This window comes from Spermophilus citellus (assembly GCF_964194105.1).
Source record: "Spermophilus citellus genome assembly, chromosome: 4".
NCBI classification, from domain to species: domain Eukaryota; kingdom Metazoa; phylum Chordata; class Mammalia; order Rodentia; family Sciuridae; genus Spermophilus; species Spermophilus citellus.
Window position 1 is genome coordinate 164,476,607 of NC_138185.1, and position 20,692 is coordinate 164,497,298.

General features: G+C 40.6%; 1 protein-coding gene across 1 annotated transcript in view; it reads left to right on the plus strand.

The window, feature by feature from the left end:
• SLC39A9 (solute carrier family 39 member 9) overlaps positions 1-20,692 on the plus strand; it is a 69,863-nt gene that overhangs the window by 17,993 nt on the left and 31,178 nt on the right. The window contains exon 2 of the mRNA XM_081290057.1: positions 7,827-7,935. Within this exon, the coding sequence (XP_081146183.1) occupies positions 7,827-7,935 (109 nt within the window). The remainder of the gene's footprint in view (positions 1-7,826; positions 7,936-20,692) is intronic.

Consider the following 20,692-nt stretch of genomic DNA (forward strand, 5'->3'; position numbering starts at 1 on the left):
AACCTTGTCTTCATTATCTGATGTTCTGACTTCTACTTGATCAAGTCTATTTGTAATATTCTCGTTTGAATTTTTAATTTGGTTTATAGTTTCCTGCAATTCTAGGATTATTGTTTGATTTTTTTTTAAGATCTCTATCTCCTGGTAGAGCTCGTTCTTTGCCATTTGAATTCGTTTGTTTAATTCATTTTCAAAATATACTTTTTTTTCTTGGACTTGCTGTCTCATGTCTTCTCTAATATTCCTTTCCATTCGAGTTAGGTATGCCTTGAGTTCTTTCCCTATCCCTGTTTCTGATGTTTCTATGTCCTCCTGTAGAATTGAGTTGTCTTGCATTGTTTGTAATCCTTTTTTCCCTTGTTTTCTCATGTTGTCCACGTTACTTTCCAGCTCTATTTGATTGTCATGTTTCTGCTCTCTTCTATAGATTTGTTTTGTTTCTGTATTACTCTGATGTCTCTCCTTTGTGTTGTTAAACTATGCCTGCTAACGTGGATTCCGCTGGGAAGGAATTCCGACGTCCGAGCTCCAGTGACGACACTACTCTGCTATGACGGGCCCCAGTCTCCTTGCCGGGGTGTCCTAATGGGGGGGTGTGACTAGACTGTCTCTGTTTGGTTTCAGCTCCCGGTCGCGGCAGGCGGGTGGTCTCCAGCCGCCCAGTATCACAGGCCGCGGGCAGGTGATCAGTCGCCAGCGGGCGGGCGTTCTCCTACCGCCCAGTGACACGGGCAGTGGGTGAACTGTCGCCGGCGGGTCTGCAGTTTACAGCCGCCCAGTCGCGAGGGCCTTGCCTCTAGTCCCCTGGTTTCTCCTGCTAGTCTTGGTTTCTCCTGCTAGACCAGATTTCCCCTGAGTGATGGTTCTCGGCAGTTCAAACTGTACTCTGGGCCTGCCGTTTGTTGGGTGTGGAGGGTGGCTATTGGGAACCCTGGCACTCTATTGTTTTGTTTCCCTTGTGGGGGATAGAACTGTACCACGTCCTTCCCCATCTGAAATCCCAAACTCAGCCCGGGGGTCAGTGCGGGCTTGGCTGGCAGGATTCCACTGTGTCGCAGCCACTTATCTCCCTGCTTGCTAGTTAATCCCTTCTCTGCAGCGCCAAGCCTTCTGTAGCCGCGGGGCAGGCCGTGTGAATCAGACAGCCTGGATCTCCGGGGTCACACAGTTGGCTTTTGGGATCCCCGGCACTCTATGGTTTTGATTTTTTCTGCTTGCCCCTCCCCCAGCGCTGGCTAGACAGGTTTTGTTTTGGCTGCTGATGGGAGGGGGGGTTGAAGGTCAGGTGCCTCTATTTTCCCCTTAGTCTTTATGCAGGCTCACTCTGATATTCCCTCCCCCGGAAAGGATAGGAGAGATTTTATGCGAAATCCCCCTATGTATGGGGGCTGATCTGAGTGAGACACACCTGTTTTGTTGTTGCAATCTGTCGGAGTGTGGCGGTGGATACTTCAGCTCTCCAAGATGGTGGCCGCTGATTGCCTTAGTGGAGTGTCCCTTGTGGGGGATGGGACTGTACCGCTTCCTTCCCCGTCTGAAATCCCGAACTCCAAGCTTTGGTTCATATTTCTTCAGCTGAGAGCTTTCTGTCGTTCACACATGATTAACATAAGGGTTTAATTTTATGTCTGTGCTTCAGAGATTTACCATGATATTTTTTTGTAATGGCACTAGCTACACAGAGATTCACCTGTTTTCTAGCTTGCTACTACTTTTGGGAAGTTCTTATAAAATTTCTGTTGCAACAGATACTATTCAGAAATTTGGTCCATGTAAATAAGCTAATGGAATTATGGTAATTTGTCTTTGGAAAAAAGTATCTAAATATTAGGTTATTCTGAATCATAAAATAAAAGGCAGAATTTAGGAAAATACCGTTTAATTAGTTTGAAACTGTTGTTTGTAGTCCTCATGGATATCTTAAGTTATCGTGTGCAATATTTATCTCAATTATCTTTTTTCACCCCCAGTTATCTTCAATGGTCCAACTTATAATTCATGGCTAGGACACCTCAAAAACTCACCTCTGCTCCTGCCTTTAAGACTTTGTCTCCATGTAGTCCTTCATGTGACACAATGTGCAGTACTATAAAGCACTGGGTAAGGACCTAGAGAATTGTGGATTGATCCAGAATTGTGAACACCACTGGTTTCCCCACAGACTTATTGACACGAAAAAAAAAATTGTTGTGGAGAGCGTTGACAGTGACTGGAAATTAGAATCCCTGATAACTTCATGGCTGTGGCATACTTGGTGACTGGGAAAGTTTCTTGCAAAGGCATAGGGTGCCCAGTTGCTATGGAGATGTCCTCCATGCTAGAGTCTTATCAGCCTTGACCTTATTCTCAGGAACAGTAGCTCCTGGGAATGAAGGAACTTCTTTGCTAAGACAATGGTTCACCAGTTCTGCTGCTCCTGAATCTGCCCGAGAATTAGTAACTTTAAACAATGGACTTTCTTGAGAGCTGCCCAGTGCTCCTAACAAATTGTGATGGATTATTTTTAAGGAATATATGAATGTCAGATGTGATTGCTTAAGGACAAAATTTGAAAGTGCCTTTTGGTATTTTTCATAGACTTTTGGCCTTGGTTTCAGAGAGCTGCCTTGAAGAAGTCTTGTTGAAATTGACTAGTTCCAAAATGAATCAATCCTATCTGAGATCCTGGCTGAGTCAATTATTGCCAGTTCATTTTTTTAATAAATATGTAATTTTATAGAATGAAAAGTATAGATCTTAATATAGTTAGACCAGTTTAGCAATTGTATCCAAATGTTACCACATTCTAATCAAGATTTAGAGAATTTCCATCATCCTAGAAAGTAACCTGGTTGCTCCCTGCCTCACTCACCAGAGGCAGCCATTGTTTTGATTTCTGTTACCATAGGTTAGTTGGTCTATTTTAAAACTTCATAGAAATACATATTTATTTTGGGTAGGGCTTCTTTCACTCAATATCAGGAAAATGCTTCTGAGGTTGATTCATGTTGCTGTATGTAGCAGCAGTTTTTGCCTCTTGATTGTTGAGTTGTATTCAGTTGCTTAAGGACTCCACTACATATTTATCCAGTCTCCTTTTGCTATACATCCAGTCTAGATTGTGACTCTTATTTAGGCTTTTATGAACATTCTTGTACCAGTTTTATGTGGACATGAGTTTTTATTTCTCGTGAGTAAATACCCAAAAGGGGAATGTTGGTTTAAATTTACAAGAGACTGCCAATTTCCCAAAGTAGGTTGCTCCCAAGTGTTCCAGTTGCTCTATATCCTTGTCATTATTTAGCATTGTCAGTTTCTCTAATTTTGGCCATTTTTAAGTTGGTATGACCATTGGTGGTATGTAAATTAATACAACCACTATGGGAATCACTACGTCACTTCCTCAAAAGACTAGGAATGGAACCACCGTATGACCCAGCTATACCACTAAAGAATTAAAGTCAGTGCACTATAGGGATACAGCCATACCCATACAATTTACAATAGCCACATTATGGAATCAACCTAGATGTCCATCAGTGGATGAGTAGAGAAAGAAAATGTGTGTATATATAACAATGAGTTTTACTCAGCCATAAAGAAGAATGAAATTATGGCATTTTGAGGAAAATGAATGGAACTCAAGAGCATAATCAAGGAAAATAAGCCAAACCCAGAAAGTTAAGGATTGTATGTTTTCTCTCATGTGGAAGTTAGAGAAAAGGGAAAATGAGGTTCATGGTGGGGGAGTCTAATGAAAATAGATGGGAGATCAGTAGAGCAGGGGGAAGGAGGAGGGGAAGGCCAGGCAAGGTACTAGGGAATGAAATTGGCCAAATTATATTGTATGCATGTACAAATATGTTAGTAGTGAATTCCATTATTGTGTATAATTATAATGCATCAATATAAAATCTGGAAAAAATTAGAAAATATGAAAAAGTATATTACATTGTTTTGATTTGCATTTTTTCTGCAGACTTTTTCTGCAGTTGTTGAGCATCTTTTCATGGGTTTATTGACTAGCTCATATCTTTTGTGAAATAATCTGGTTAGTATTTTACCCATTTTTTGTTGGGCTGTTTGTTTCCTGGTCTTGAATTGTAGAAGTTCTTTATATTTCTAATACAAGTCCTGTGTCAGTGTCTTAGGGTGGGTTCTCCAGAAAACCAGCAGAGATTTGCATGCAGGAACTTTATTGGGGCGTGCTTCTGGGAATAACACCTGTGCGAAAATGAGCAGGATTTGGCAGAGGGAGAAGGTAAAGGGTAATTCAGTTGCAGTTGAATTCCAGAGTCCTCAGCTCACCTCACAGCAGGCTCTGAAGCTGGATAGCTCTCTGAGATAGCCTGACCTCTGAGGCAAAGGGGTCAGACTTTCTGCCTCTCTCCCACACAGCTCCACGGCTAGTTACTGGGTGTGGACTGCCCTGGGAGAAGGGCTTGAACCTCATGTTGGTCATTTGGCTTATTTCCTCAAAGGGACTTGGCTGTGAGCCTTAGGTAGGCAACATTCCTAGCAGTCTGGGGAACAGGTGACTCCAGCCAGTAGGGGACCGAAGTGGACAGTATCACCACAGCATTCATCACAGATATATGTATCTCCACTACAGAAACATGCATTGTGAATATTTTCCACATTGTAGCTTGTCTGTGCATTTTCTTAATGAGTCAGCAAACATTTTAAATTTTGACGTTGATTTTTTTTTCTTTTATGGTTCATTTTTTTGTGTGTCCTTGCTGAGAAAATTCTGCCAGTCCTAAAATTGCAAAGATATTCTTCTACATTTTCTTCTAGAAGCTTTTGAGTTTGGGGTATATATTTAGAAATATAGTCCATCATGAATTTTTTTGTATGATGTGAGCTACCACCCATATAATTGTTGCAAGCAATCAGCTCTTCCTCTTTTAGTACATTCCTCTCATCACTTCTCATCTTCTCTTAATTTGCAAAGCAGGGGCATCTTTCATATCTGTTTCTCAGAGTGGTACACTGTAAAAATGCTGTCAGGATAGTTTTCTTCCCTAGCAATTTATTTGTTGATTTGAATTATGGAGTTACAAAACTAAGTCCCTAAAAGGAATTAACATAATGGGTCCAGTTCAGTTTTACCCTGATTTTTAAAAAATTTTTTATTTTGTTGTAGATGGACACTTACCTTTATTTTATTTGTTTAGTTTTATATGGTGCTGCGGATCAAATCCAGTGCCTCACACATGCTGGGCAAGCGTTCTACCACTAAGCCACAACCTCAGCCCCCTAAGTTTTGTTCTTCTTTAAGAATAATACTTTCAAATTAAGATGACATTTATACATTGGTTAGAATACTGAAAAGACCAATTATCATGTCGCATTTTACGTAGCACAGACCTGTTTTTTCCTCTTGTGTTCCCATTCTCACAGTTTGTCTCATTGAATACTGTGATTAGGAGTGTTTTGAGGAGTTTAATAACATGGAAAAGAATCTTAGAATAACTCAATATTAAATAGTAAAAGAGTGATAGATACCATTTGTTCAGTTCCCAGAATGCTTCAATCACTTTTTTCTGTTGCCTCCTATATCTTCACAAAATAGTAGACATACTCTAAGATGGGTGTGCAACGCCTATAATCCCAGCAGCTCAGGAGGCTGAGGCAAGAGGATTATAAGTTTAAAGCCAGCCTCAGCAATTTAGCAAGGCTGAAAGCAACACAGCAAGACCCAGTTTCTAAATAAAATATAGAAAAGGGATGGGGATGTGACTCAATGGTTAAGTGCTTCTGGGTCCAATCCCTGGTACAAAAAAAAAAAAAGAAAAAAGAAAAAAAAGAAAAAAAGAAATACTCTAACTGGATGTGGTGGCGCATGCTTGTAATCCCAGTTACTCCAGAAGCTGGAGCAAGAGGATTGCAAATTTGAGGCCATCCTCAGCAGTTTTGTGAGGACTTGTCTCAAAATAAAGGCCTGGGGAGTTCATTCAGTGGTAGAGTGTTACGTTTAGTCCTCAGTACCACAAAATAAAATACATAGAAATATTCTTATTTCACAGAAGAAAAATTGAGATACTGAATTGTTAATGGATTAGATCATGGATTCAGTGCAGGCTCCTCAACCAGTGCCCCAGCCCCTGGATACATTCAGACTGCTCCTTTCAGCTAATGGCCAAGTTGAATGTATGAAGAGCTGGCCTGGCTTGTGTACTGGGAATGGGGGACCTCTTGCCGCAAGGCAAGTAGAAGCTGGTGTTGACATTGCAGCAGTATTTCCCCTTTTTTCAATAGATGCAATGAGACATAGACCCCCCTGCCTAAATAAGGAGTCAGCAACATTTCAATCAGTCTTTCAACTAAGAACCTATTTTCCTGTATAAATAGTATTTATAAAAGTTAGGAGCCAGGTATAGTCCCCAGGGGTTTGTGAGGCTGAGATAGAAGGGATCACAAGTTTGAGACCAGCCTGGACAACTTGTGCTTGGATGGATGGATGGATAGATAGACAGATCCGTCTGGAGGGGTAGAGTAGTGGTAGAGTACCCCCAGTTTCAATCCTTAGTATTGCAAAAAGAATATGAAAAAGCTAGTCAGGCCCCCAGCCTCACAATTCAGTAGACTATCAGAGGTAATGTAGCTCCTGTTACTTTTGCTAATCTCCTCAAGGAAACTGAAATGGAAAGATTAAATATATAATGTATCATTAAATTACTGAAACTTATTTATAAGCACATATATAAACACCCCTTGTACTTTTGTTTTGGGCACTGGGGATGAAACCTAAGGCCTTGTGCACACTGAACGTGCTCTATTAATGAGCCTCATCCCCCGACTGCAGTTTATAGGATCATTTTTTATACTTCTAAGATACATGGAAGACGTATTAGGATACACTGTTGCTTCAACATACTTTGAAACCTGAATTTTTTATTTTGTTTGACAGGAAACAGTCTCTCAGACAAGCCAGGGTAAAAAGAAAATAATTGGAATTAAGTTGGATTAAAACTATAGAACAATTTTAGTATTGACATCTAAATGCATTTTTTAATCATATGAATAATACATGTTCATTGTAGATAAATCACAAATGTTTATAAATTATATATTATGTTACGTATCATATGCTTATAAAGTAAAAATTTGTTATGTTGAATGTGTGCTTATTCAACTTTTATGTATTCTTTTAAAATAAATATGAAATTATTAATACATATTGTTTACCATCAGCTTTTTCCACAAAGCAGCACATCATGACTTTGTATATCGATGAATAGACATTGAGATATATTATAATTTTTCTGGCTGAGTGCTGTGGTACTGTGATGAAGTGCTACACTTTAGTTAGCTAATCTCCTTTCTTGGATATTTAAGTTCTCTTAGGTTTGCACTCTTAATAAGTGTGGTGGTCATCTATGATTAGTTCTTCCTCATGATCAATTTCAAGAAGTGAAATTTCTGAATCAAAAAATTCACTTTTACCTTAAACTTTGGGGAAGGATGAGGCATAGGAAGGAGAAGGGGAGAGAGCACCAACAAGAATTCACATTTTTGTGGCTTTTTATATTTTCTTTTCTTTTGGAGTACTGGGGATTGAACCCAGCATCTCGCCCATGCTATGCAAACTTGCCCACTGTACCATGTGGGATCCTCCTGTCTCAACCTCCTGAATAGCTGGGACTACAGGTGTGCACCAATGTGTCCTCAGTGCTTTAATTGGCATTAATTATTCATTAAGCTGACCGTTTTTCATGTTTACTGGCCATTGTAGGTATGGGTCTCACAAATACACAGTTCATAGTCTTCATGATAGATACTTCACAGACTATTCCCCATTGATTAATCAGTCTCTTAAGTGGTTTCTCTTGTTTTCTTTCCAGGAGCGACTGAAACTGGTGACTGTTTTGGGTGCTGGCCTTCTCTGTGGAACTGCACTGGCTGTCATTGTGCCTGAAGGAGTACATGCACTTTATGAAGATATTCTGGAGGGTGAGAAAAGAGAAGGCCCTTATTTGAGATATGTTATTGATTTGGGAGGTTGGCAGGAGAAAAAGGAAGCTTAATGTTATTTTTTTCTGAACACAGTTCAGGTTTACCCTAGAATTCTACCCTAAGAAGAGTTCTTAACAGCTATGGTTTAACACTTTTGACATTGAACACATCCTTAGCAGTTTGTGAATTGAGTACTCTGGTTCATGAATACCCACATTACAGTAATCAGTAACATCCAGTCCTTTATGACAGTTCTTTTTCTTTTTTTAATACCTTTATTTCATTTACTTATGTTCATGTGGTGCTGAGGATCAAACCCATTTCCTCACATGTGCTTGACAGGTGCTCTACTACTGAGCTACAACCCCAATCCCTGATAGTTATTTTCAGTGCCACTCAAAAACTCCCCAAATCCCACATGGTAGTGGTCATGATTTTAGTGATCTTTAACTCAAAAATACATATTTGTATTTATATTAATCTTTGTCTGTAATTGGGGAAGACCAAATTGAGGAGGATAACTAAAAAATTAAAAGAAGCCTTTCCTGACTTTCATAGTAATGAGTATAAAGAACAGTATAGTTTGGTTAGCTTGATGTACTCATCATCTAAGTGATTTGGTCTTCATACCACCTCAAAAGTCTGTTTGATTCACATTTGTGACTCTGTAAAATCAGATTATCATACTCATGAAACTTTATAGTTACCTCTGAAGGATTGAAATTACAACTAAGTAAGAGAACTGAGGACAGGGGAAGATGGCGGTGAAGGGAGTGCATCACTCCCGTGTACCGCATCACTGTTCGGAAATATGATGAGTTAGAACAGCTAAAAACTATCTTGTTAGGAATTTCTAGCAAAACTGGGGTGCTCCAAAACCTAGTGGAAGGATTTTCATCGCACGAGGATCAGCTACAGGGGCTCAAACGCGAGCGATTTGTCCGTATGGAGGGTCACGCCGCTTATTCAGCAAATTGCCCCGTGGCTAGAATCTGCGGCACACGCTGGGAAGCAAGAGATAGCAACACAAAGATACAGCGTTGCGGATTCTGTGGGCTCCTGCCAGCTGTGAAATCACGGTACACAGTGCTGAATTCTGGGTTTGAAACGGGGGAAGGAAGTGGTCCAGTTCGGTTCTCCACCGGTCAGACCACAGAGGAAGCCAGCAGCCACCATCTTGGAGAGTTGACCATCATCCCTGTTTTCGACTGATCGCAGCTCATTCAACCATAGAACAGGTAATTTCAGGCTGCCATTCGCCTGCGTCTCACAGACAAATTACTCAGGCGCAGTGCTAAAGAACCCGCGGAAACTGCTTCTTGGGGCCTGCTCCTATCAGAACATACACGGAGCCCGGGGCGGCCGAATTCTGGCTCCTGGAACTGCTCTGGCCCAGGGCTAAGGAGCCCGTGGAGGCTGCTTCTTGGAGCCTGCTCCTATCAGAGCATGCACGGAGCCCAGAGTGGCCAGGTTCTGGCTCCCGGAACTGCTCTGGCCCAGGGCTAAGGAGCCCGTGGAGGCTGCTTCTTGGAGCCTGCTCCTATCAGAGCATGCATGGAGCCCAGAGCGGCCGGGTTCTGGCTCCCGGAGCTGCTCTGACCCAGGGCTGAGGAACCCGCGGAGACTTCTTCTCGGTCTGGATCCTGCTGAGTGCTGTGGGGGCCAGAGGGGCAGAACAGAGCTGCAGCCCGCGTCCGGAACAGCCCCAGCGACCCACCGGCGTGGTATCACTTCACCCCAACTGTGGTGGGGGCTGAGGAGAGCTGCCGCCCGAGCCCACAAGGTAGGTAGACCACCGGCTGATCGGCGGAACGGGCCCAGCGGCCTGCCAGCGTGGTAGACATGTCACACCAATGGGAATAGGGGCAGAGCAGGGCCGCCGCCCACGCCCGGAGGGGGCCTAGTGACCCGCCGACGTGGTATCGCTTCACCACAACTGCAGTGGGGGCCGAGCAGAGCTGCCGCCCGAGCCCGCAAGGTAGGCAGACCTGCGACCGACCAGCGGGACAGGCCCAGCGGCCTGCCGGCGTGGTAGACACGTCACACCAATTGGAGTAGGGGCAGAGCAGAGCTGCCGCCTGCACCCGGAACAGGCCTAGCGACCCGCCGGCGTGGTAGACACGTCCCACCAATTGGAGTAGGGGCAGAGCAGAGCCGCCACCCGTGCCCGGAACAGGCCTAGTGACCCGCCGGCGTGGTGTCGCTTCACCCCAACTGCAGTGGAGGCCGAGCAGAGCCGCCGCCCGAGCCAGCAAGGTAGGCATACCTGCGACTGACCAGCGGGACAGGCCCAGTGGCCTGCCGGCATGGTAGACACATCACACCAATTGGAGTAGGGGCAGAGCAGAGCTGCCGCCCGCGCCCGGAACAGGCCTAGCAACCCGCCGGCATGGTATCACTTCATCCCAACTGCAGTAGGGGCCGAGCAGAGCCACCGCCCGAGCCCGCAAGATAGGCAGACGTGCGACCAACCGGCGGAACAGGCCCAGCGGCCTGCTGGTGTGGTAGACACGTCACACCAATTGGAGTAGGGGCAGAGCAGAGCCGATGCCCGTGCCCGGAACAGGCCTAGCGACCTGCCGGCGTGGTATCACTTCACCCCAACTGCAGTAGGAGCCGAGCAGAGCAGCCGCCCGAGCCTGCAAGGTAGGCAGACCTGCGACCGAACGGCACAACAGGCCCAGCGGCCTGCCGGCGTGGTACACACGTCACACCAATTGGAGTAGAGGCAGAGCAGAGCCGCCGCCCGCATCCGGGACAGACCCAATGACCCGCGGGCATGGTAGTCACGTCACCCCAATTGGAGAAGGGGCAGAGCAGAGCCGCCACCCGCGCCCACAAGGTAGGCAGACCTGCGACCGACCGGCACAACAGGCCCAGCGGTCCGCAGGCGTGGTAGACACGTCACACCAATTGGAGGAGGGGCAAAGGAGAGCCGCCGCCCGGGACAGGCCCAGAGGCCCGCCAGCATGGTAGTCACGTCACCCCAATTGGAGTAGGGGCAGAGCAGAGCCGCTGACCGCACCCTGAACAGGCCCAATGGCCCGCCGGCGTGGTAGTTACGTCACACCAATTGGAGTAGGGGTAGAGCAGAGCCACCGCCCACGCCCGGAACAGGCCCAGCGACCCGCCAGAGTGGTAGACACGTCACACCAATTGGAGTAGGGGCAGAGCAGAGCTGACTCCCGCGCCCGGAACAGGCCCAGCGACCCCCCGGCGTGGTACACACGTCACCCCAATTAGTGTAAGAGCAGAGCAGAGCCGCCGCCCGCGCCTGCAAGGTAGGCAGACCTGCGACCTACCGGCAGAATAGCCCCAGGGGTCCGCGGGCGTGGTAGACACGTCACACCAACTGGAGGAGGAGAACAGCCACTCCCCGCCCTGCAAGGGAGACTTTTCAACTATACAAGAGCAATATAAATATATAGGAGGAAAATTTCAAAAACACAACAGTTTCACCAAGCAGAAAGAAACGTGAGCAGTATGAAACGACAAGGAAAGAAAGGACCACAAGCAATGCAGGTCAACTCAACATTAGAAGAGGTAATAGCTGCAGCAGATGGAATGTCAAATAAAGAATTCAGGATATACACACTTCAGATGATCTGGAGTCTCAAGGAAGACATTAGACAGCAAAATCAGTCAATGAAAGATCACTTAGACAATGAATTACATAAACAAATCCAAGAAGCAAAAGATCAACTATACAGGGAGATACAGGTAATAAAAAACAAACAAACAGAAATCCTAGAAATGCAGGAAGCAATAAACCAACTTAAAAATCAATTGAGAATACTACCAGCAGAGTAGAACACTTAGAAGATAGAACATCAGACAATGAAGACAAAGTATTTCAACTTGAAAAGAACATAGACAGCTCAGAAAGACTGTTAAGAAACCATGAGCAGAACATTCAAGAAATATGGGACAACATAAAGAAGCCAAACTTAAGAGTCATTGGGATACAGGAAGGTATAGAGGTCCAAACCAAAGGAATGAGCAATCTATTCAATGAAATAATACGAGAAAACTTCCCAGACTTGAAGAATGAGACAGAATCCCAAATCCTACAAGCCTACAGGACGCCGAATGTGCAAAATCATAAGAGATCCACACCTAGACACATTATAATGAAGATGCCCAACATACAGAATAAGGAGAGACTTTTAAAAGCTACAAGAGAAAGGAAGCAGATTAAATTTAGGGGTAAACCAATCAGGATAACAGCTGATCTCTCAACACAGACTCTGAAAGCTAGAAGATCCTGGAATAACATATTTCAAACACTGAAAGAAAATGGATTCCAACCAAGAATCGTGTATCCAGCGAAATTAAGCTTCAGGATGGAAGATGAATTTAAAACCTTCCACGATAAACAAAAGTTAAAAGAATTCGCAGCTAGAAAACCATCTCTTCAAAACATCCTTGGCAAAACATTTCAGGAAGAGGAAATGGAAAACAACAATGAAAACCAACAGTGGGAGGTAGGACAGTAAAGGGGGGAAAATAATCAAAGAGGAAAACAAACCATGTTTAGTAAAATAAATAAACAAATATGGCTGGAAGAACAAACCATATCTCAATAATAACCCTAAATGTTAATGGCTAAAACTCACCAATTAAGAGACACAGGCTAGTTGAATGGATCACAAAACAAGACCCAACAATATGCTGCCTACAGGAGACGCATTTGATAGGAAAAGATATACATAGACTGAAGGTGAAAGGTTGGGAAAAATCATATCACTCATATGGACTTTGGAAACAAGCAGGAGTGTCCATACTCATATCAAATAAAATATATTTCAAGCCAAAGTTAATCAAAAGGGATAAAGAGGGACACTACATACTGCTCAAGGGAACCATACACCAACAAGACATAACAATCATAAATATATATGCCCCAAACAATGGTGCAGCTATGTTCATCAAGCAAACTCTTCTCAAGTTCAAGAGTCTAATAGGCCACCATACAATAATCATGGGAGACTTCAACACACCTCTCTCACCACTGGACAGATCTTCCAAACAAAAGTTAAATAAGGAAACTATAGAACTCAATAACACAATTAATAACCTAGACTTAATTGACATATATAGAATATACCACCCAACATCAAGCAGTTACACTTTTTTCTCAGCAGCACATGGATCCTTCTCAAAAATAGATCATATATTATGTCACAGGGCAACTCTTAGACAATATAAAGGAGTAGAGATAATACCATGCATCTTATCTGATCATAATGGAATGAAACTGAAAATGAACGGTAAAAGAAGGAAGGAAAAATCATGGATCACTTGGAGAATGAACAATAGGTTACTGAATGATCAATGGGTTATAGAAGACATCAAGGAGGAAATTAAAAACTTCTTAGAGTTAAATGAAAACACAGACACAACATATCGGAATCTATGGGACACCTTGAAAGCAGTTCTAAGAGGAAAATTCATTGCTTGGAGTTCATTCCTTAAAAAAAGAAAAAACCAACAAATAAATGATCTCATACTTCATCTCAAAATCCTAGAAAAAGAAGAGCAAAACAACAGCAAAAGAAGTAGAAGGCAAGAAATAATTAAAATCAGAGCTGAAATTAATGAAATTGAAACAAAAGAAACAATTGAAAAAATTGACAAAACTAAAAGTTGGTTCTTTGAAAAAATAAATAAAATCGACAGACCCCTAGCCATGCTAACAAAGAGAAGAAGACAGAGAACTCAAATTACTAGCATACGGGATGAGAAAGGCAACATCACAAAAGACACTTCAGAAATACAGAAGATAATCAGAAATTATTTTGAATCCTTATACTCCAATAAAATAGAAGATAGTGAAGGCATCGATAAATTTCTTAAGTCATATGATCTGCCCAGATTGAGTCAGGAGGATATAGACAACCTAAACAGACCAATATCAATTGAAGAAATAGAAGAAACCATCAAAAGACTACCAACTAAGAAAAGCCCAGGACCGGATGGGTATACAGCAGAGTTTTACAAAACCTTTAAAGAGGAACTAACACCAATACTTTTCAAGCTATTTCAGGAAATAGAAAAAGAGGGAGAACTTCCAAATTCATTCTACGAGGCCAACATCACCCTGATTCCTAAACCAGACAAAGACACTTCAAAGAAAGAAAACTACAGACCAATATCTCTAATGAACCTAGATGCAAAAATTCTCAATAAAATTCTGGCGAATCGGAATCAAAAACATATCAAAAAAATTATACACCATGATCAAGTAGGATTCATCCCTGGGATGCAACGCTGGTTCAATATACGGAAATCAATAAATGTTATTCACCACATCAATAGACTTAAAATTAAGAACCATATGATCATCTCGATAGATGCAGAAAAAGCATTCGACAAAGTACAGCATCCCTTTATGTTCAAAACACTAGAAAAACTAGGGATAACAGGAACATACCTCAACATTGTAAAAGCAATCTATGCTAAGCCTCAGGCTAGCATCATTCTGAATGGAGAAAAATTGAAGGCATTCCCTCTAAAATCTGGAACAAGATAGGGATGCCCTCTCTCACCACTTCTGTTCAACATAGTTCTCGAAACACTGGCCAAAGCAATTAGACAGACAAAAGAAATTAAAGGCATAAAAATAGGAAAACAAGAACTTAAAGTATCACTATTTGCAGATGACATAATTCTATACCTAGCAGACCCAAAAGGGTCTACAACGAAACTATTAGAGCTAATAAATGAATTCAGCAAAGTGGCAGGATATAAAATCAACACGCATAAATCAAATGCATTCCTGTATATCAGCGACAAATCCTCTGAAAAGGAAATGAGGACAACTACTCCATTCACTATATCCCCCCCAAAAATAAAATACTTGGGAATCAACCTAACAAAAGAGGTGAAAGACTTATACAATGAAAACTACAGAACCCTAAAGAGAGAAATAGAAGAAGACCTTAGAAGATGGAAAAATATACCCTGTTCATGGATAGGCAGAACTAACATCATCAAAATGGCGATATTACCAAAAGTTCTCTATAGGTTTAATGCAATGCCAATCAAAATCCCAACGGCATTTCTTGTAGAAATAGAGAAAGCAATCATGAAATTCATATGGAAAAACAAAAGACCCAGAATAGCAAAAACAATGCTAAGCAGGAAGTGTGAATCGGGCAGTATAGCATTACCAGACTTCAAACTATACTACAGAGCAATAGTAAGAAAAACAGCATGGTACTGGTACCAAAACAGGCGGGTGGACCAATGGTACAGAATAGAGGACACAGAAACCAATCCACAAAACTACAACTATCTTATATTTGATAAAGGGGCTAAAAGCATGCAATGGAGGAAGGATAGCATCTTCAACAAATGGTGCTAGGAAAACTGGAAATCCATATGCATCAAAATGAAACTGAATCCCTTTCTCTCGCCATGCACAAAAGTTAACTCAAAGTGGATCAAGGAGCTTGATATCAAATCAGAGACTATGCGTCTAATAGAAGAAAAAGTTGACTACGATCTACATACCGTGGGGTCGGGCCTCAAATTCCTCAATAGGACACCCATAGCACAAGAGTTAATAACTAGAATCAACAAATGGGACTTACTCAAACTAAAAAGTTTTTTCTTAGCAAAAGAAACAATAAGAGAGGTAAATAGGGAGCCTACATCCTGGGAACAAATCTTTACTCCTCACACTTCAGATAGAGCCCTAATATCCAGAGTATACAAAGAACTCAAAAAATTAAACAATAAGATAACAAATAACCCAATCAACAGATGGGCCAAGGACCTGAACAGACACTTCTCAGAGGAGGACATACTATCAATCAACAAGCACATGAAAAAATACTCAGCATCGCTAGCAGTCAGAGAAATGCAAATCAAAACCACCCTAAGATACCATCTCACTCCAGTAAGATTCGCAGCCATTAGGAAGTCAAACAACAACAAGTGCTGGCGAGGATGTGGGGAAAAGGGCACACTTGCTCATTGATGGTGGGACTGCAAATTGGTGCAGCCAGTTTGGAAAGCAGTATGGAGATTTCTTGGAAAGCTGGGAATGGAACCACCATTTGACCCAGCTATTCCCCTTCTTGGTCTATTCCCTAAAAACCTAATAAGAGCATGCTACAGGGACACTGCTACATCGATGTTCATAGCAGCACAATTCACAATAGCAAGACTGTGGAACCAACCTAGATGCCCTTCAATAGATGAATGGATAAAAAAAAATGTGGCATCTATACACAATGGAGTATTACTCTGCATTAAAAAATGACAAAATCATAGAATTTGGAGGGAAATGAATGGTATTAGAGCAGATTATGCTAAGTGAAGCCAGCCAATCCCTAAAAAACAAATGCCAAATGTCTTCTTTGATATAAGGAGAGTAACTAAGAACAGAGTAGGGACGAAGAGCATGAGAAGAAGATTAACATTAAACAGGGATAAGAGGTGGGAGGGAAAGCGAGAGGGAAGGGAAATTGCATGGAAATGGAAGGAGACCCTCATGGTTATACAAAATTACATACAAGAGGAAGTGAGGGGAAAGGGAAAAATAATACAAGGGGGAGAAATGAATTACAGTAGAGGGAGTAGAGAGAGAAGAGGGGAGGGGAGGTGAGGGGGGATAGTAGAGGATAGGAAAGGCAGCAGAATACAGCAGCACTAGTATGGCAATATGTAAATCAATGGAAGTGTAACTGATGTGATTCTTCAATCTGTATACGGGGTAAAAATGGGAGTTCATAACCCACTTGAATCAAAATGTGAAATATGATATGTCAAGAACTATGTAATGTTTTGAACAACCAACAATAAAAAAAAAAAAGAGAACTGAGTCCTCAAATGCCAGTTAGATATCTACTCAACATTAGGAAAAGTGTAAAGAAATGGGCATGGTGGTGCACACCTGTAATCCCAGCTGTGCAGGCTGAGGCAGTTTGATCAAAAATTCAAGGCCTGCCTCGGCTGCTTAGCAAGACCCTATCTCAAAATAAAAAGGCCTGGGGATGTGGCCCAGTGATACAGAGTGCTTGCCTAGTTGCCTAGTATGCACAAGGCTCTGGGTTCAATACCACCACTACTACTACTACTACTACTACTACTAATAGTAATAATAATATAAAGAGGTAAGCATCTTCCAGGTTTCTTTCTAAAGATAATATAACACATACTTTTTTGGCTCTTGGTAGAGGAAAAGAACTGTGTCCCTGTGTCCTTTCTCTAGAATGATGGTGCTTTTATTCCTGAGAAGTGAATATGGGCATCATGGTGTTTGGTAGCCAGAGTGGTAGAGAGATTATATATGAAGATTGTGGGGGTCTTGTTGTGAAATAGGACAGAGGCTGAGGATTGGTCAGCTTTAGGGGAAACAATCGTAAATCAGGAGCCCTAGAGCAGTGGTTTCTACTTTTTTTTGTTATACATCCTACCATGAGGGAAAAATTATTTACATGCTCTGTTGCACCGATTTACTGTGTACATTATAAAACATATTCCTAAAATAGAAAACTTTTGAAGTGGGCTAGGGTTGTACCTCAGTGGTAGAGCACTTGCCTAGGATGTGTGAGGCACTGGGTTCTATTCTCAGCACCATGTATAAATAAATGAATAAAATAAAGGTCCATCAAAAACTAAATATGTATACACACAAAACACACACACACACACACACACACACACACACACATATATATATATATTTTAAAAATAAGGAGGGGCTAGGGTTGTGGCTCAGTGATAAGACCGTTTGCCTAGCAATGTGTGAGGCACTCAGTTCGATTCTCAGCACCACATATAAATACATAAAATAAAGGTCCATTGACAACTAAAAAAAGATTTTTTAAAAAGGAAAAAGTTTTGAGATTTAAAGTAAATATTATAGAAAATCAATATTTTTCTTTCATATTCCAGTGAATCATCTTGAATTTTTCAGGAATATGATTACTTCACTATAGAAATGACCATCCTAGTATACTAGAGAACATTCAGAACATAACTAAATAGACCATTAAAAATGTTTTTGCTTGATGTTGAAACTAAGAAAGAATTATGAATGGTGGTTGAAAACTTGTCTAAACTTGTCTGATAATAAAAGTTCCTTGAGGAAGAGGTACATTTTACAAGCAACTTTCTCCCTCCCAGCCTAGACCATTGAATTAAAATCTCCAGGGAAAGGGCCTGGGAATATTTATTTTCAACAAATGTCTTTGGTTCTTATTAGACAAGTTTGGGAAACACTGGAGAAATTAAGTTCTTCAGGTAATTTGGTGTTTTATGTGTGTATGTGTATGAGAGGGAGAATGCCTACACCTTAATAAGGGTTTGAGATATATCCTATGATTCATTTTGATATTAATATTTTACTTTTTAAAGGGAGATATCTGGTGCTGGCCAAGAAGAAATGAACCCAATTTAACTTCATTCACCCACTGATTACTACAAGAATTCTGGACAAAACACACAGAAATCAAATACTTAAAGGCTACAAAAATTAAATACTACCATACTTTAAAGGACTTTGTTTGCATGTTATTGCAGCCTTTGGTTTTGTTCTTCTGTAGACCTTATAATTATGATAATTAACAGATTTTTTTTCAGAGCTCTGTATCCTGAGTTAACTAAGCACTCTGACACCTTTGTAAGCATTATTTAATGCTGCTTAATATAAAAAGGAACCTCTCAAGTACTTTCCTATAATAATACCTTTAAAATCACTGGAATTAGATGATAATTAGCTTTAGCTTTCATGTCAGAAAACTTTCTATACAAATAGGTTTTAAGAACTTGAAAATTGCGTGGCTTGTTTACTGTGGAGCTAAAATTTGAAACCTTTTTAATTCTTTGGATTTTAAAATCTGTGTTCGAAGACAAGCTTTCAGGTGAAAGACCTAAATAATGTGTTGTATTCATAGCTCTCTGATTAATTATCAAAACTGCTGTTGTCAGGAATGATTCAACAAAGATGATCCCAGGTAATTTTTACCTTCTTCTAAGAATGCCATATATCATATTCTTTAGCAAGGTATGATTTTCTGTGTCTTTCTCTGTCATTTTGCTCTACAATTAAATAAAATAAACAAAAATATAAGGGAGTCTCTGGCCAGAGCAATTAGGCAAGAAAAAGAGATAAAAGCATCTAAGAAGGAAGAAGTAAAATGGTCTCTGTTTGCAGATGAAGTGATCTAATATGTGGAAAACCCTAAAGACTTCACCAAAAAACTAATAAAATAATTCAAAATTCACATACAAAAATCAGTTAGAAGCTATGAATAGAAGTTAAGAAATATAAAACAGTCAACAAAGGCCAACAATATAAAAATTAAAACTGGAATCACTTTAAAAAAAAAAATGAAGCCAGATTACCTGAATGTTTGATTTGGGGAATACTTTGTACTGTACCTATTAGTCTGAAGCAAAAGTTCTGTAGAATCTTTTCAAAGAGTAAATTAATTCTATTACATTGAATTTAGCATATTTATAACATGGGAAGGTTACATCCTATACTGATAGAATTTACTGGAAGAAATCCTGTATGAATATTTAGGGAAAGAATTGAAACCATAATGATTTGCTGAACACTCTGTTAGTGGAATGAGAAGTATATGGCTGATGTGCAGTATCTGCTGATAACACCATTTTTTAATGTACTTTGCATTAGGGAGTGTGACGTGGAACATAAATTGTCTAATGAATTATCAGCCAGTACTTCCTGTGAAACAGAAATAATAACCTAGAAGTTCTTGCATGAATGAGTTAACATATATTCACAACTTAATGTATTTTAAGTAAATAGCTATATTTACTTAAGATAGTATTTTAAGTAAAATTTTGCTAGGTTGAGTTCCATGTCTTAGAATAGAAGGAAGGATGGTTAGATTAATATTTAATATTTGGATTCATTAACTAATCTGTTTATGTACTTTGCTAGTTGTCATGTGATTATAACTCTTTAAAGTTTTTTAATTGAAGGGATTGGTTTTTGGGGTGTGTGTGTGTGTGTGTGTGTGTGTGTGTGTGTGTGTGTGAATTCTAACAAAGCCATAATAATATCTACCATTGTATATTACCCAATAAGTATTTCATATGCTTATATAAAGTTAAATTCCACTTAATGCTAAGCACTCAGATCTTTTTACAAAAGTCTCAACCTGTAATCTACTTCTTTCAAGAAATTTGTTATATGTTGCTGTTTTTCTTGCCAAAATTTTCCATCAAGATAAATCAATAACCCCTTCACAATTATAACTTAAGAAATTATATACTTATCCGAGTGATTGCTTTAAAAATGTTGGGACTTTTTCTTTATCTGCAGTGTGTACAGCATACTTTAATGAAATTGTCAGTTTTGGTAGAAGCCTTCCTGAAAGTAGTTTCAGTTTGAAGAAATAAAAAATTTACTCAGTACCAATCTCTTTAATAAGTGAGATAATCAGTTCATTCAATACCATTTTAGATATAAAGCTGGAATACTTAAGATTCGTAACTTGATTCTGAAGGCAATGCCAAAAATGGAATTCTAGGGTTATTTAGCTACATCTTATTTAAGAAAGGATTGGAAGGATTTATATTTCTAAACTCTGATACAGTTGTCTATGTTAACTGCCTTCTGGAAGTTATTGTAATTAGGCTTGGCATTTAGTTTCAAAGCTATAGGCACCCCAGAAATAATTGACTTTAAAAATTACTGTGCATCTGTTCACAAATAATAGCATAACCAATAGCCTTTAACAAGCACTAACCCATACTCTTACCTAAACTC